The sequence below is a fragment of the Canis lupus genome, chromosome 12 (assembly GCF_048164855.1).
Source record: "Canis lupus baileyi chromosome 12, mCanLup2.hap1, whole genome shotgun sequence".
Classification (NCBI taxonomy): domain Eukaryota; kingdom Metazoa; phylum Chordata; class Mammalia; order Carnivora; family Canidae; genus Canis; species Canis lupus.
The window spans coordinates 41826035-41844543 of NC_132849.1; the positions used below are offsets into that span (position 1 = coordinate 41826035).

General features: G+C 45.3%; 1 protein-coding gene across 2 annotated transcripts in view; it reads left to right on the plus strand.

Annotated features, from left to right (window-relative positions):
* The window catches only part of ALK (ALK receptor tyrosine kinase), a 692068-nt gene that overhangs the window by 546231 nt on the left and 127328 nt on the right, over positions 1-18509 (plus strand). The window contains exons 1-2 of one of the 2 annotated variants that reach the window (XM_072770670.1): positions 13591-13687; positions 13897-14028. In XM_072770670.1, the coding sequence (XP_072626771.1) occupies positions 13917-14028 (112 nt within the window). In that variant the 5' untranslated portion in view covers positions 13591-13687; positions 13897-13916. Of the gene's footprint in view, positions 1-13590; positions 13688-13896; positions 14029-18509 lie in introns of those variants that run through there. The other variant, XM_072770669.1, reaches the window with a different exon arrangement.

Consider the following 18509-nt stretch of genomic DNA (forward strand, 5'->3'; position numbering starts at 1 on the left):
CCGTTGCCAGAACCCCAGAATCGGGACGTCGAGGAAGGAAGGGGTCTTGGAGGTTGGATCTGAAGTTACACCCTCACTTTACCAGGGCGCCCTGGAGAACCATGCAGATACAGGACCCACCTAAGACACACAGATCCTCCAGCCCTCCAAGGAAGTGGGTCTCAACCCTATGTCCATGAGAATCATCCAGGAAGCTTCTAAAACCCCAGTCCCATGGACCCTTCCTCCAGGGAGACTGATTTCACTGATCCAGGTGGGGCCGGAACATCAACAGTATTTCTAACTTCCCAAGTGACTCCCATGGGCCGTCAGGGAGCTGCCCCAGAAGGTGATGTAATCTGCATCCTGGGAGAGGGATTCCATCTGGGATCATGTCACTCAGTTCTGAGCCCGTCCCCTGTGATTTGCTAGCAGTGAGACCTCAGGCAAGGCACCTTCCAGTAAACGGTTGCATTTTGTTGTGCCTTACTGTTTAGAAAGCATTTTTCTCTACGTTATTCAATCTCCCGAATCTTCGGTCTTTTGACTAATCAGATGGGGATAATAATATTTTTCTGCCAGTTGTTTATGAGGTTCAAGCAAAGAAGGATTAGGAAGGCACATGGTAAGGTGTTAAAATGCTCTGCAAGGGTAAGGGATGATGACAATTTACTACCCCGGAGCCTTAGATGCTATTCTGGGAAGAACTGCCTGTTCAAAGGTAATAAATTCCCGGAAGGGAAGATGCTTATTAACAAAAGATCCTCAAGCACCGGCTCTCCCCACAGTGGCTTGATCTCAACTCTCCATAACCTTTCTGTGATTAGGGCATTTGGCATTTGGCATTTCAGTGGCTACCAGGAAACACTGGCATCATGGCTGGAGGGATCCGAAAGGGCCCTCATCCCTGCTCGGCCGCGGGCTATGACCATCCTGGGCCTCAGGTCACCCTACTGCAAGAGCCGAAACAACGGCTTCACAGCCACGGAGGGGATGCTGTTAGGAAACTCAGGCCCTTGATTAAAACCATTCACCAAGGGTACTTTCCTCCTTGGAATTTATGGGCCCCATAAAGAGAAGAGCTTGGGAAGACAGAGCGGTTGTTTTCTGTTGCGCCTCATTAGTTTTGAGTTTGGGCTGGCAGTAGAGATCAGAGTACCCAGCGTCCGTCTAATTGAATCTCTCACGGGCATAAAATCCCCTGTGGTACAGAGGAGGAAGCTATGCCAGGGAGTCTGGAAGTCTCCAGCCAGGGGAGGAAGATGGGGAGGCATTGGTAGAAGAAGGGCTGAAGGAGACAGCTTCTCTGGCTGCAGCGGTACAGCAGAGAGCTCCTGGGGATAAACTCTGGGGCATCCAGAGAGTGAAAGCAGCACACCGTTCCAGCCACTGGACCTCTCCTTTGTTGAGGTTTATGGTCGCAGGGAGGGATACTGACTTCCTGACCTTCTGTACCCACTGTTACTGCTCCTGAGGACCCTCATCACCCAGGGGGACCCCATAGACAGACACAGTACAAAGGACAGAGAAGAAGATGTCAAAGTCCTGGGCAAGCCATGTAAGCACTTCAAACCTCTGTATTCTCCACTATAAAATGAACACAAGGATACCTCCCACAGATAAGACGTAGTTTCAATTCAACTCCCAAATATTGGGGCGGGGAGATCTTTGCCAAGAGCACCTTTGGAGACTCATGCAGATAAGACTTGATGCTTCCCTTCAAGTCATTTAGTTTGCTGAGGAAGACAGGCATATAAACAGCTCATTACAACATCAAGCAGAATGTCTACCACATTCCAGCAAGAAGTGATGTGCCATAGAAGCACAAGTAAAAGGACGCTTCATGGAAGAGGGCGAATGGGACAATCCATGAAGATGTCGCAGTCAAGCTGGGGAGATCTAGATCCCCGTTGCTGAAAGATGGTGAGTTGGTGGAGGATGCTCCCAAAAGCCAGAGCAGCCTTAGCAATGGCAGGACAACTCTATGACTACCAAGGACAACCCATGCACTGCCTACCAGCCCACACAGAAAACTCTGGGAGCACAAAAGACAAAGACACAATCACCAAGGAAGACATGAATAGTTCTGGATTACATAGAAGTCTAGAACTCCTGCGTATCAAGATGCATCATAAACTGAATGAAAATACACATAGAATACTGGGGGAAATTTTCAAACATATAACCAATTGTTTCACCTCCTTGTTAATAATCTCATGCACTTCAATAGGAAAACATGAAGAACCCAACAGATAAATTGGCAAAAGGAAGTGGGCAAGTCCCTAAAAGAGTAAAATAAAGCTAGTAACACATGGGAACATATCCAGCCTCACTCACTATCAAAGAAATACAAATAAAACAGCAGGAAGATACTTTGAGTTAAAAATAAAAACCATGATAATATTCAGGGTTGGCCAGGATGTAGTAAGAGGGGCGTGCATGTATGAACACAGCTGGTGAGAGTGTAAATTGGATTAACTTCTAGAAAGCAATTTGGCAATATGTATCAAGGGCCTTTAAAATGTTTATACTCTTTGATTCAGTAATTCCACTTCTGGGAATCTATCCTATGAAAATAATCTGAAATGCGGGCAAAGGTTTATACTCAAAGATATTTTTCGAAGTGTTATTATAAACAGCCTAACAATCCAGTCATTGAATAATGTTCAAATAAATGATGGTACACATCATGAAAGATCGTGGCCATTAAAAAGTGTCCTTATGGGAAATTTTTTTTCTCATGGGGAATTTTTAAACCTTGGGAAAATCTTGTGATATAACCCTAATTATTTTAAGGCCTATATACATATGATACAACTATACACACTTTGAAACCATAGGCCAGGGGTGCCTGCGTGGCTTAGTGTTTGAGTGTCTGCCTTTGGCTCAGGGTATGATCCCAGGATCTTGGGATCGAGTCCCGCATCAGGTTCTCCTCAAGGAGCCTGCTTCTCCCTCTGCCAATGTCTCTGCCTCTCTCTCTCTCTCTCTCTCTGTCTCTCATTAATAAATAAATAAAATCTTTAAAAGAGAAAGAAGAAAGAAAGAAAGAAAGAAAGAAAGAAAGAAAGAAAGAAAGAAAGAAATCAATCAATCAATCAATCAATCATAGGCCAAAAACATCAGCTAGAAACCTACCAAGATGTTAAAAATAATAGCCTCACCCCATACTGGCACAAAAACAGACACATAGATCAATGGAACAGAATAGAAAACCCAGAAGTGGACTCTCAACTTTATGGTCAACTAATATTCGACAAAGCAGGAAAGACTATCCACTGGAAAAAAGACAGTCTCTTCAATAAATGGTGCTGGGAAAATTGGACATCCACATGCAGAAGAATGAAACTAGACCACTCTCTTGCACCAGACACAAAGATAAACTCAAAATGGATGAAAGATCTAAATGTGAGACAAGATTCCATCAAAATCCTAGAGGAGAACACAGGCAACACCCTTTTTGAACTCAGCCACAGTAACTTCTTGCAAGATACATCCACGAAGGCAAAAGAAACAAAAGCAAAAATGAACTATTGGGACTTCATCAAGATAAGAAGCTTTTGCACAGCAAAGGATACAGTCAACAAAACTCAAAGACAACCTACAGAATGGGAGAGGATATTTGCAAATGACATATCAGATAAAGGGCTAGTTTCCAAGATCTATAAAGAACTTATTAAACTCAACACCAAAGAAACAAACAATCCAATCATGAAATGGGCAAAAGACATGAACAGAAATCTCACAGAGGAAGACATAGAGGGAGGGGTGGGGTCTCCAAATCACCTGTCTCCACCAAATTACCTAGAAAACCTTCAAATTACCCTGAAAATCTATGAATTCGGCCTGAGATTTAAAGAGAGACCAGCTGGAATGCTACAGTGAGAAGAGTTCAGTTTCTATCAAGGTAGGAAGACGGGGAAAAATAAATAAAGAAACAAAGGCCTCCAAGGGGGAGGGGCCCCGCGAGGAGCCGGGCTGAGGCCGGGGCGAGTGTCCCCAGGACCGGAGAGCCCCGTCCCGGAGAAGCAGGAGCTGCACCGACCTTCCCGGGCGGAAAGGGGCTCGCAGGGAGTTGGAGCAGGACCCAGGAGGGAGGGGATGCCCTCGGGCTCCCGGGGACACTAACAGACACCTGTGCCCCGGGAGAGTGCGCCGAGCTCCCTAAGGGCTGCAGCGCGCACTGGGGACCCGGAGCAGCTCGGAGGGGCTCGGGCGGCAGCTCCGCAGAGGGGGCTGCGGGGCGGGAGCAGCTCGGCCCGGGAACAGCTCGGAGGGGCTCGGGCAGAGGAAGAGGCTCCGTGCAGAGGGGGCTGCGCGGCTCCGGGAGCAGCTCGGAGGGGCTCGAGCGTCGGCTCCGCAGAGAGGCGGCTGCGCCACCGGGAGCGCGAATCCAACAGCGCATGCCCCGAGCACAGGGCGCCGGGACACAGCCCAGGATCCGGCCTCCCCCGGGACAGGCAGAGGCTGGGAGGGCCCAGGACAGCAAGGACCCTCCTGCCCCAGCTGAGCAGATCAGCGGCCCCGCCCCGGAGCCTCCAGGCCCTGCAGACGGAGAGCTCTGGAGTTACTGCGGGGGCTGACTCCAGGGCTCCAGAGCTGGCCCCGCCACTGCGGTTGTTCCTCCTGGGGCCTCACGGGGTAAACAACCCCCACTGAGCCCTGCACCAGGCAGGGGCACAGCAGCTCCCCCAAGTGCTAACACCTGAAAATCAGCACAACAGGCCCCTCCCCCAGAAGATCAGCTAGAAGGACAAGTTCCAGGGGAAGTCAAGGGACTTAAAGTACACAGAATCAGAAGATACTCCCCCGTGGGTTTTTTGTTTTTTGTTTTTTGTTTTTTGTTTTTTGTTTTGTTTTGTTTTGATTTGTTTGCTTCCCCCACCCTTTTTTTCCCTTTCTTTCTCTTTCTCTTTTTCTTCTTTTTTTTTTCTTTTTTTCTTCCTTTTTTTTTCTCTTTCTCTTTTCTTTCCTTCTTTCTCTCCTCTCTTTTTCTCCTTTTCCCAATACAACTTGTTTTTGGCCACTCTGCACTGAGCAAAATGACTAAAAGGAAAACCTCACCTCAAAAGAAAGAATCAGAAACAGTCTTCTCTCCCACAGAGTTACAAAATCTGGATTACAATTCAATGTCAGAAAGCCAATTCAGAAGCACTATCATACAGCTACTGGTGGCTCTAGAAAAAAGCATAAAGGACTCAGGAGACTTCATGACTGCAGAATTTAGAGCTAATCAGGCACAAATTAAAAATCAATTGAATGAGATGCAATCCAAACTAGAAGTCCTAACGACGAGGGCTAACGAGGTGGAAGAACGAGTGAGTGACACAGAAGACAAGTTGATGGCAAAGAGGGAAACTGAGGAAAAAAGAGACAAACAATTAAAAGACCATGAAGATAGATTAAGGGAAATAAACGACAGCCTGAGGAAGAAAACCTACGTTTAATTGGTGTTCCCGAGGGCGCAGAAAGGGACAGAGGGCCAGAATATGTATTTGAACAAATTCTAGCTGAAAACTTTCCTAATCTGGGAAAGGAAACAGGCATTCAGATCCAGGAAATAGAGAGATCCCCCGCTAAAATCAATAAAAACCGTTCAACACCTCGACATTTAATAGTGAAGCTTGCAAATTCCAAAGATAAAGAGAAGATCCTTAAAGCAGCAAGAGACAAGAAATCCCTGACTTTTATGGGGAGGAGTATTAGGGTAACAGCAGACCTCTCCACAGAGACCTGGCAGGCCAGAAAGGGCTGGCAGGATATATTCAGGGTCCTAAATGAGAAGAACATGCAACCAAGAATACTTTATCCAGCAAGGCTCTCATTCAAAATGGAAGGAGAGATAAAGAGCTTCCAAGACAGGCAGGAACTGAAAGAATATGTGACCTCCAAACCAGCTCTACAAGAAATTTTAAGGGGGACTCTTAAAATTCCCCTTTAAGAAGAAGTTCAGTGGAACAATCCACAAAAACAAGGACTGAATAGATATCATGATGACACTAAACTCATATCTGTCAATAGTAACTCTGAACGTGAATGGGCTTAATGACCCCATCAAAAGGCGTAGGGTTTCAGACTGGATAAAAAAGCAGGACCCATCTATTTGCTGTCTACAAGAGACTCATTTTAGACAGAAGGACACCTACAGCCTGAAAATAAAAGGTTGGAGAACCATTTACCATTCGAATGGTCCTCAAAAGAAAGCAGGGGTAGCCATCCTTATATCAGATAAACTAAAATTTACCCTGAAGACTGTAGTGAGAGATGAAGAGGGACACTATCTCATACTTAAAGGATCTATCCAACAAGAGGACTTAACAATCCTCAATATATATGCCCCGAATGTGGGAGCTGCCAAATATATAAATCAATTAATAACCAAAGTGAAGAAATACTTAGATAATAATACACTTATACTTGGTGACTTCAATCTAGCTCTTTCTATACTCGATAGGTCTTCTAAGCACAACATCTCCAAAGAAACGAGAGCTTTAAATGATACACTGGACCAGATAGATTTCACAGATATCTACAGAACTTTACATCCAAACTCAACTGAATACACATTCTTCTCAAGTGCACATGGAACTTTCTCCAGAATAGACCACATACTGGGTCACAAATCGGGTCTGAACCGATACCAAAAGATTGGGATCGTCCCCTGCATATTCTCAGACCATAATGCCTTGAAATTAGAACTAAATCACAACAAGAAGTTTGGAAGGACTTCAAACACATGGAGGTTAAGGACCATCCTGCTAAAAGATGAAAGGGTCAACCAGGAAATTAAGGAAGAATTAAAAAGATTCATGGAAACTAATGAGAATGAAGATACAACTGTTCAAAATCTTTGGGATGCAGCAAAAGCAGTCCTAAGGGGGAAATACATCGCAATACAAGCATCCATTCAAAAACTGGAAAGAACTCAAATAAAAAAGCTAACCTTACACATAAAGGAGCTAGAGAAAAAACAGCAAATAGATCCTACACCCAAGAGAAGACGAGAGTTAATAAAGATTCAAGCAGAACTCAACGAAATCAAGAGCAGAAAAACTGTGGAACAGATCAACAGAACCAGGAGTTGGTTCTTTGAAAGAATTAATAAGATAGATAAACCATTAGCCAGCCTTATTAAAAAGAAGAGAGAGAAGACTCAAATTAATAAAATCATGAATGAGAAAGGAGAGATCACTGCCAACACCAAGGAAACACAAACGATTTTAAAAACATATTATGAACAGCTATACGCCAATAAATTAGGCAATCTAGAAGAAATGGACGCATTCCTGGAAAGCCACAAACTACCAAAACTGGAACAGGAAGAAATAGAAAACCTGAACACGCCAATAACCAGGGAGGAAATTGAAGCAGTCATCAAAAACCTCCCAAGACACAAGGGTCCAGGGCCAGATGGCTTCCCAGGGGAATTCTATCAAACGTTTAAAGAAGAAACCATACCTATTCTCCTAAAGCTGTTTGGAAAGATAGAAAGAGATGGAGTACTTCCAAATTCGTTCTATGAGACCAGCATCACCTTAATTCCAAAACCAGACAAAGACCCCACCAAAAAGGAGAATTACAGACCAATATCCCTGATGAACATGGATGCAAAAATTCTCAACAAAATACTGGCCAATAGGATCCAACAGTACATTAAGAAAATTATTCACCATGACCAAGTAGGATTTATCCCTGGGACACAAGGCTGGTTCAATACCCGTAAAACAATCAATGTGATTCATCATATCAGCAAGAGAAAAACCAAGAACCATATGATCCTCTCATTAGATGCAGAGAAAAAATTTGACAAAATACAGCATCCATTCCTGATCAAAACTCTTCAGAGTGTAGGGATAGAGGGAACATTCCTCAACATCTTAAAAGCCATCTATGAAAAGCCCACAGCAAATATCATTCTCAATGGGGAAGCACTGGGAGCCTTTCCCCTAAGATCAGGAATAAGACAGGGATGTCCACTCTCACCACTGCTATTCAACATAGTACTGGAAGTCTTAGCCTCAGCAATCAGACAACAAAAAGACATTAAAGGCATTCAAATTGGCAAAGAAGAAGTCAAACTCTCCCTCTTCACTGATGACATGATACTCTACATAGAAAACCCAAAAGTCTCCACCCCAAGATTGCTAGAACTCATACAGCAATTTGGTAGCGTGGCAGGATACAAAATCAATGCCCAGAAATCAGTGGCATTTCTATACACTAACAATGAGACTGAAGAAAGAGAAATTAAGGAGTCAATCCCATTTACAATTGCACCCAAAAGCATAAGATACCTAGGAATAAACCTAACCAAAGATGTAAAGGATCTATACCCTAAAAACTATAGAACACTTCTGAAAGAAATTGAGGAAGACACAAAGAGATGGAAAAATATTCCATGCTCATGGATTGGCAGAATTAATATTGTGAAAATGTCAATGTTACCCAGGGCAATATACACGTTTAATGCAATCCCTATCAAAATACCATGGACTTTCTTCAGAGAGTTAGAACAAATTATTTTAAGATTTTTGTGGAATCAGAAAAGACCCCGAATAGCCAGGGGAATTTTAAAAAAGAAAACCATATCTGGGGACATCACAATGCCAGATTTCAGGTTGTACTACAAAGCTGTGGTCATCAAGACAGTGTGGTACTGGCACAAAAACAGACACATAGATCAATGGAACAGAATAGAGAATCCAGAAATGGGCCCTCAACTCTATGGTCAACTAATTTTCGACAAAACAGGAAAGACTATCCATTGGAAGAAAGACAGTCTCTTCAATAAATGATGCTGGGAAAATTGGACATCCACATGCAGAAGAATGAAACTAGACCACTCTCTTGCACCAGACACAAAGATAAACTCAAAATGGATGAAAGATCTAAATGTGAGACAAGATTCCATCAAAATCCTAGAGGAGAACACAGGCAACACCCTTTTTGAACTCAGCCACAGTAACTTCTTGGAGGATACATCCACGAAGGCAAAAGAAACAAAAGCAAAAATGAACTATTGGGACTTCATCAAGATAAGAAGCTTTTGCACAGCAAAGGATACAGTCAACAAAACTCAAAGACAACCTACAGAATGGGAGAGGATATTTGCAAATGACATATCAGATAAAGGGCTAGTTTCCAAGATCTATAAAGAACTTATTAAACTCAACACCAAAGAAACAAACAATCCAATCATGAAATGGGCAAAAGACATGAAGAGAAATCTCACAGAGGAAGACATAGACATGGCCAACATGCACATGAGAAAATGCTCCGCATCACTTGCCATCAGGGAAATACAAATCAAAACCACAATGAGATACCACCTCACACCAGTGAGAATGGGGAACATTAACAAGGCAGGAAACCACAAATATTGGAGAGGATGCGGAGAAAAGGGAACCCTCTTGTACTGTTGGTGGGAATGTGAAATGGTGCAGCCACTCTGGAAAACTGTGTGGAGGTTCCTCAAAGAGTTAAAAATAGAGCTACCCTACGACCCAGCAATTGCACTGCTGGGGATTTACCCCAAAGATACAGATGCAGTGAAACGCCGGGACACCTGCACCCCGATGTTTCTAGCAGCAATGTCCACAATAGCCAAACTGTGGAAGGAGCCTCGGTGTCCATCGAAAGATGAATGGATAAAGATGTGGTTTATGTATACAATGGAATATTCCTCAGCCATTAGAAACGACAAACACCCACCATTTGCTTCGACATGGATGGAACTGGAGGGTATTATGCTGAGTGAAGTAAGTCAATTGGAGAAGGACAAATATTATATGGTCTCAATCATTTGGGGAATATAAATAATAGTGAAAGGGAATATAAGGGAAGGGAGAAGAAATGTGTGGGAAATATCAGAAAGGGAGACAGAACATAAAGACACCTAACTCTGGGAAACGAACTAGGGGTGGTGGAAGGGGAGGAGGGTGGGGGGTGGGGGTGACTGGGTGGCGGGCACTGAGGGGGGCACTTGACGGGATGAGCACTGGGTGTTATTCCGTATGTTGACAAATTGAACACCAATAAAAAATAAATTTATTAAAAAAAAATAGCCTCACCCCAGTGTTCATAGCAGCAATGTCCACAATAACCAAACTGTGGAAGGAATCACGATGTCCTTTGACAGATGAATGGATAAAGAGGCTGCGGTCTATACATACACTGGAATATTATTCAGCTGTCGGAAAGGATGAATACCCACCATTTGCACTGATGTGGATGGAACTGGAGGGTATTATGCTGAGTGAAATAAGCCAATCAGAGAAAGACAATTATCATATGGTTTTACTCATATGTGGAATATACAAAATAGTGAAAGGGACCATAAGGGAAGGGAGGAAACTGAGTGGGGAAAAATTAGAGAGGAAGACAAACCATGAGAAACTCCTAACTCTGGAAAACAAACAAAGGGTTGCAGAGGGGGAGGCAGGGGTGGGGGATGGGGTAACTGGGGGACAGGCATTACAAAGGGCACACAATGAGATGAGTACTGGGTGTTATACTACCTGCTGACAAATTGAATTTAAATTTTTTTTTTAAATGATGACCTCTGGGCAGTGGAATTCTGGGCATTGTTTTTGTTTTGTTTGTTTTGTTTTTACCCTGGTTTCAAACTTTAGACAATAGGCATGTGTTCTTCAAATGATGGAATGTAAAAGAAATTAGGAGACATATTCAGGGAATGACAAGTAATTGGTGCGTGGAACACACATGTGTTCACAAAAACAGGCAGTGAAAAGCAAGGCCTAATCATGAGACGTGAACATAACACGACTTTCATTTGTTTCATAGGTTGAGGCTGACTTCACAGATGTTTTTATTTTGCTTGTTTTCTTTGGTAGTGCTGGGAGTGACAGTAATAAGGTCCTAACTAGGTAATGGTCGCATATAGGACATAAAAAGAAAATGTTTTGGAAACTAGAAATCACCAAGCAAAGATGAAGGAGAATTTTTCTTATTATCATAAATGTCTTTGTCCTGAAGGCGGGGCAGAAAGGACAGGCAGTGTCACTAGCAGGAGGGCCCCCCAACTGCGGTGGACACACCTGTCTGCCCGCAGGAGCAGCACCCAGATAGAGGCCACTTGCCTGCCATTGCCCCCCACCTGCACTTAATGAGGACTCCCCACTATTAAGTGGCAATGACAGAGCCGCCCTGTCCTGGTGGTTTAAGGTTTAGTGCACAAGCAGGGAAAGTGCCTGGCGCTGTGCTTGGCAAGTAGCAGGTGTGCCATATATGATGCCAGGTGTCCTCTCTGTGCCCCTGCTTCCTGGGACAAAGTCTGCAGCCACCCTCAGCAAATCCACCTCAGTCAGGGCTTCAGGGAGGACGCCCCTCCTCCAGTTCTGCCAGGGGTGAGATGACTGCACTTTCTGGGGACCAGCACCGGTTCGTTAGAAGCATCGTGTCCCCACCTTCCAAGACACCATGACTGACAAGTGGGAAATTCACACGCACAATTAAAGCTATAAAATGAATTTAGCATTTTACCTTTGAAAAGGAGTGTTGTATCTCCTGTCATTCCTTGTGTATTTTGATGCTGAAAGTTGAGTATTTGGAACTGAGAGAGCTGGAGGGACTCTCCATTGTGTGGTCTCCCGCACTTGGAATTGGTAAGGGATTTGGAGGAAGCACCGTAGGCTGTCTTGAGGCACAGGGATGGATAGGGTCGTGTTTCACGGGGCTAACAGAATTGGTTGGCAGGGCCAGCTCCTTCCAGAGGCTCCATGGGACAGTCAGTTGTCTCACCTTTTCCTGCTTCTAGAGGCCGCCTGCATTCCCCAGCTCATGACCCCTTCCTCACATTTCTCCAGACTTGCTTCCATGATCACATCTCCTGCCTCCTTCTGTGACCTTCTTGCCATCTTCTTCTAAGAACCTTGTGATCACACCTGGGTAATCCAGATACTTTTCCCATCTAGAGACCCTTCACTTAGTCATATCACCAAGTCCCTCTGTCACATAAAGTACAATAATCACAGGTTTAGGGGATTAGGGTATGGCTATCTGGGGGGCCATTATTCTGGGGGTGACTGCAGGCAGGTAAGCTTGTGTGCAGGCTGTTCAGGAATGTTCCTAGTGGCCAGGCACTGGCTAGACCCTCAGACAACCTGGTGACGAAGACGGGACCACACATACATGTCCTAGAACTAGGTTGTATGGAATCGACACCAAGTGAGGCTCGAGCATAGGTCTGGTGAGGTGAGATAGAAAAGGAAATTGGGGGCGCAGAGCACAGAGAACCTGGAAGAGCAGGTTAAAAAGTTTGGATGTGATCCCCTGAAGGAAGCAGGGCATGTGTTTTCCATGCTCAGCAGTTACACAGAATCCCCAGCCAGGCCGGGCCCACCCGACACTGTTGATGCCCGTGTGCCAGCCCCTAACAAATGGAGCCTTACCTGGACTGGCCTGTGAAAGAGGGCCTAAGGCCACTTCCAGTGCTCCCCTCCCATGAACTAGAGAGGGCAGCTTTGCAGTCTAACAGGCTGGGTCTGCTCCCCATTACTAGCCTTAAGGAAGTCACTCAGCTGCCCTGCCTCAGTTTCCTCACTTAGGAAACTATTTTGGGGAAAACAGTGGGAAACTATTTCCCCACTGTTAAGATTTGCCAAACCTCTTCACCGACCCAGATGTGCTGAGTTACACAGAGGATTCTAGAAGTAAACAGCCTGGACTTGATGTTAGTTTCAGTGGGAACTGAAGTGAACCAGAAAATCATGGAATTTCAGTTAGTAAAGATGATCTAAGCTGCAGGGTCCCACATCACAATCACCTGGGAGTTTTTACCAAATTAAAACCTAAGAAAGGTGAGTCTAATCTCATAGCCAGGGTTGGAGAACCCACCCCTTATGTGAAGCTAAGAAAGTCTGTGGGACTCGACCAAGTGGGGTCCTGGTTCACACTTTCCCCAACCCAACTGAGCATGGAGGGGGTGAGATGGGGGTGGGGAGACTGCTGAGACACCTGCCATCACAGGGAGAAAGCAAGAAAAGAGGACAGAGTACAAGGCCAACAGCCTTGAGGGATTGACCCAGGTGGGCCCTGCCTGTTTGTCTCCACAGGAGCCAAAGTTTCCACAGATCCCACACAAACCAGCAGCTGGGTGGCAGGAGGCACACTCAGAAACACCCCCCAGGCCCTGCTGGGTGGTCCCCAGGCAAATGCCCCCGTTTAGAAGGGCAGGCTGGTGCAGGCTAACGTAAGCCTGGTTCTCTGGGGTCACAGGTAAATTCATCATCATAACCCATTGTTCTCGATACTGAAATAGCCGCTAATATGTTCATTATAAATTGCTCCTTCTCCCTTCTGCCATTGGATAATCTGATTTATATGAGATTTATGGTTTATATACAAATTTCAGAAGGGACCTGAGAAATATCTTCAGAATCCCTCCTTTCATAGATGGGGAGACAGGGAGCCGGACAAAGCCTAGGATCAGCATCACATAGCTGGTCTAACAATAGTGCTGCAGGTTTCTAGCATCTCTCCCACGGCGAGTCTGGCGTCAGGAACACGTGGGAGATACACTGGGCCTCAAATCTGACCTTGTGGGTAGAGCTGTCTGCGTGCAGATGAGATGAGACTCCACCCACAGGCTCTCCACCGGGCACATTGAAGCCAGGGCTTGAGGAACCCACAGCGTTGAAGGAATGTGGACCAAACCTAGGGCCACTCTGCTATTTGCCATCACTAGAAAGTGAGGAACCTCCAGTGGCCTAGGGGGTGGGGTGTTAAGGCTTCGACTTCCTCTCAGCCTCTTGGTGTTGGCCCCACGTGTAACCAGATTGAGATGTGTGCATGTCAGTCAGACCTTGGAATGTGACAGGGCAGAGTGATGCTGTCCCTGAGCCTTCCCACAGAGCCACCCAAACTGACCGATGGCATGTGTGTCTGTGTGCTCTCCAGGAACATCCCCAGGCTCCAAGATGGCCTTGCAGAGCTCCTTCACCTGCTGGAATGGGACGGTGCTCCAGCTAGGCCAGGCCTGTGACTTCCACCAGGACTGCGCCCAGGGAGAAGACGAGGGCCAGCTGTGCAGTGAGTAGATGCAGCCCCCCTGCCCCACCCACCCCAACCCAGCCTGTGCCTCCACCCCCTGCCCCCATCGCTCCAGGCATGCGAGCTTGGACACCCTTCCTTACCATGTATCCTCTCAGTGGTGACTTCCAGAAGCTACACAGTTTTCAAGAGACAGGGTTAAGTTAAGAACCAAACAAGATCTTGTAAGCTATGCTCTCAGCATCCTCGTGGTACAGAGATGTACAGGGTAAAGCCTAATTTAGGAACATGATGTTAGAAGCCCTGTATGCCCACACTCCCCTCGCTCTCCGGGCCTTATCTTCCGCCACCCACCTGGCCCTCCCATCCTCCCAGGCTTCCATGTACCCCAGCGCCAGCTGTATCAGACCACCCCTCCATGGCTTTGCTCATGGTACCCCTGGACCAGAATGCCCTTTCCTTCTCTGGTCACATCTGCTCCTTCAAGACTCACCTCCAGGGCTCCTGGGTGGCTCAGTCAGTTAAGCACCTGCCTTTGGCTCAGATCATGATCTCAGGGTCCTGTGATCAAGCCCCGTGCTGGGGTCCCTGCTCTGTAGGGAATCTGCTTCTCCCTCTCCCTCTGCCATGCTCTCGCCCCACCTCCCCTCTCTCTCTCACTCTCTCTCTCTCAAATAATCAAAAACATTTTTAAAAAGACTCACCTCAGAGTCAACACTTCTTTTTTTTTTTTTTTAGATTTATTTATTTATGATAGACAGAGAGAGAGGAGGAGGGAGAAGCAGGCTCCATGCCAGGAGCCTGACGTGGGACTCCAGGATCACGCCCTGGGCCAAAGGCAGGCACCAAACCGCTGAGCCACCCAGGGATCCCCCGAGTCAACACTTCTGAGAAACCTCCCACAAGTATCACCCCAACAAGTATAGTTGGTTCCTCTTCCTCTAGACTCCCCCATGGGTGCATCCATCCACCATATCTATTATTTTTTATTAACAGCTTTTAGAAATATAATTCACATACCATACAATTCACCCATTTAAAGTACACACTTTGGTATTGTTTAGTATGGTCACAGGGCCGTGCCACCATCACTACAATCCAATTTTAGAACATTTTTATCACTCCAAAGATAACCCCTAGTAATCTTTCCTCATTTCCCTCCAATCTCACATCCCCTGCACCCCCTCCCCCACGAACCACTAGCCCTCAGCAACTAACTCCTAAATCTACTTTCTGTTTCTATAAATTTATTTGGGGCATTTCATATCAATGGAATCATACATTATGTATTCTTTTGCTGTTAACTTCTTTCACTTCTCATAATGTTTTCAAGGCCCACCCCTGTTAAGTCACATGGAAATACTTCATTCCGTTTTTACTGCCACATACTATTTCATTGTATGACTAATAGCACATTTGTTCATCTATTCATCAGTTGATGCGCACGTGAGTTGTTTCTACCTTCTGGGTATTACAAATTATGCCTCTTTGCACATTCGTGTACAAATTTTTGTATGGACAGATGTTTTCATTTCTCTTGGATTATATACCTAGGAGTAAATTACTGGGTCAGCTCTGTATTTAACTTTTAAAAAACTTCTAGGCTGTTTTCCAAAGTAGCTACACCATCTGACATTCCACTAGGAATGGGTAAAGCTTCTAATTTCTCTACATTGTCAACACTTAGAATGATGTCTTTTTATTTTTGTCCGGCTAGTGGGCGTGCATCCATTCCATTTCATGAAGGTGGTTTCCATGTTTGTCTCCCTCTCTCTGGGCAGACAAAATCTGGTACTCACCCCCATACCAATATCTCCTAGCACCATATAGGTGGTGCACTAACTATTTGTTGATTTAAAATGACTAAATGTGGGGTGCCTGGGTGGCTCAGTCAGTTAAGCATCAGCCTTTGGCTCAGGTCATGATCCCAGGGTTCTGGGATAGAGCCCCGAGTCCAGTCAGGTTCCCTGCTCTGCAGCAGGGCAGCGATTTGCTTCTCCCTCTTTCTCTCTGCCTCTGCCTGCTGCTACCCCTGCTTGTGTGCTCTCTCTGTCTCTCTCTCTCACTCTCTATCTGTCAAATGAATGAATAAAAATCTTTTAAAATAAATAAATAAATAAATAAATAAATAAATAAAAAATATAAAATGACTAAATGAGTTGGGAAAGTTGGTCCCCATAGACCAAAACAAACTACTGTTTTGAAATCTCACTGGGAGCTGGGGACAGAGTTAGACTCCCAGCCTAGTAGTGCTCACTCTCTCTGAATCTGGTGTTCTCAGCAGCAGCCTGGCTCCAAGTATACACTTGAGAAGTTTTCACATCTATGCCAGGGAAACCACAAACACTTATAAAACCCATATATCATATACTAGAGCCTGAATACAGCAGAGATGAATAACACAGCACCTGTCTTCAGAGTGCTGAAAATCCAGCAGGGGGGCAGGGAGTGAGACACAGTAGGGAACGGATGTGGGATACATGCCTGGGATGCCATGGGGCCCAGACACAGAAGCAAGTACCTCGCCTCTCAGATACACTGGCCCTAAGACATTATGGCCTGCAAAATGGCTTTTAAAAGTTAATGGTAGGGCACCTGGGTGGCTCAGTCGACTGAGCATCTGCCTTCAGCTTGGATCATGATCCCAGGGTCCTGGGATTGAGTCCTTCATCAGGCTCCCTGCTCAGTGGAGAATCTCCTGCTCCGTCTACCCCTCCTCCCTGCGTGTGACTTCTCTCTAATGCACTCTTTCTCTGTCTCTCAAATAAATAAATAATATCTTTTTTAAAAAAAAGTTAACATTATCCCCTTCATCATCTGGAGGCCAGACTTTCCCTTGGGGGGAGAAAAGGTTTTATTTATTCTCTTTTAAATGAAGCAATAAAGAAAATCCATTTTTCAATTTGAAAACCTTCTTTTTTATATAAAACTTTCCAGTGAAGTTTTTCAGTAATGATGGAATTGTGGTTGTTTAGATAAAACTCAGTATAGACTTGCAGGTAAGCCCTTTGTTTATCCCACACTGTTCCTGGTCTTTTGTACAAAGCTCTCACTGTACATGTGGACCAAAATGAAGCCAGCCCACCCACGTTGTCCCGGGCAGGGGTCTGTGTATGTCTCTCTAGTTATCGGCCCCTGCAGTATTTCCAGCAGTGCATCTGAGCTGTGTGATTTTGCTTCTGCCTTTTCAAAGTTTTTTGATTCCCACTTCCCAGCTGGGACACAGTTCAGGCCGGCCATGCCCTGATTTACAATTGGGAGAATGAAAGCACAGAGAAGGTAATTGATTTGTTCAGGGTCACACAGCATGTCAGGAACAGAGCCATGATTAGAGCATCTAGTCTGTGGGATCCAGCCCATTACTGTGGGCTTGGGGCATTTTCTTACCATTCTGGGGTTGCCATTAATGGATTTACAGGGCCAGCTCTAAGCTTGAGGACAGCCTGTCTCCCGTATGGAGGGCAGGTTCCTGGGGCCCAGAGGCCTTTCCAGCCACACTTGAAAAGCTGCTCTGACCAGCTCTCAGAATGACAGCTCCACCCTGGAGAACACTCCCACTGAGTTCTTTGCTACAGAAATCAGTTGCTTGGAGGAGAAGTTCAATTCAGAAGGAGGGTTATTTCAATCTTTTTGCTACTCTGATCTCGGCAGTACTCTTAGCAAATATCCTTTTTGTTTTTAGTGTGCCCCATCCTGTCTGGCATCATTACAGTTTTCCCTATCACATTGACTGATGTTGATTCTAGAAAACATTCTCATAAAGAAGAAGATAATGATGATGATGATGATCATGATGATGATGGCTAACATTTATTGAGCATTCACTGTGTGCCAGTAACTGTCCAAATCCTTTTCGCAGATGAACTTATTTTGTCCTCAAAATAATCCTATGGGATGCTATTATACCCATCTTAGAGATGAGGAACCTAAAGTCCAAGAAACTGTTAGCCAGTGGCCGAGCAGCAGTTCAGACCCAGTCTGAACCACTACTGGCCAGTCTCATTTCTTATATGAGTTTCCAGTGGTTGGCTGTGCCAAGCACAACACTAGGTACATATCTACTGGAGAAGAAGAGCAGGAAAGGAAAAGTTAAGGAAGGTCCAGGGTTCTGCTACAACATTTCTCTGCAGGAGAGAGGAGCTCAGATCATTTGTCTCCCCTCTCTGGGCCTATTTCCTCAACTGTAACATGACTTAGAATGTGATGCCTGCTGATGTGTTGATGTTTGTGATGCATTTAGGACAATGGTCTTGACATCACCTGGTCCTTCCCAAGTAGTCTGGAATCTGTTAGAATGTATTCTCTAAACAGGTGGTCACCCAAGCCTTGTCGGGAATGTCCAGTTCTAAGGAACCCCCATGAGTGAGGGTCACTAATCTCTGGCCAAGGTTGTTACGTAAGCCCTGCCATGGTTGGAATTTGGATGAGAAAGTAGGTTGTATCCCATCAACTCCCATACTTGCTCCAGAAGGAAGTCCATACACAACTTCAATCAGATTATCAGACTAAACCCTGAGCAA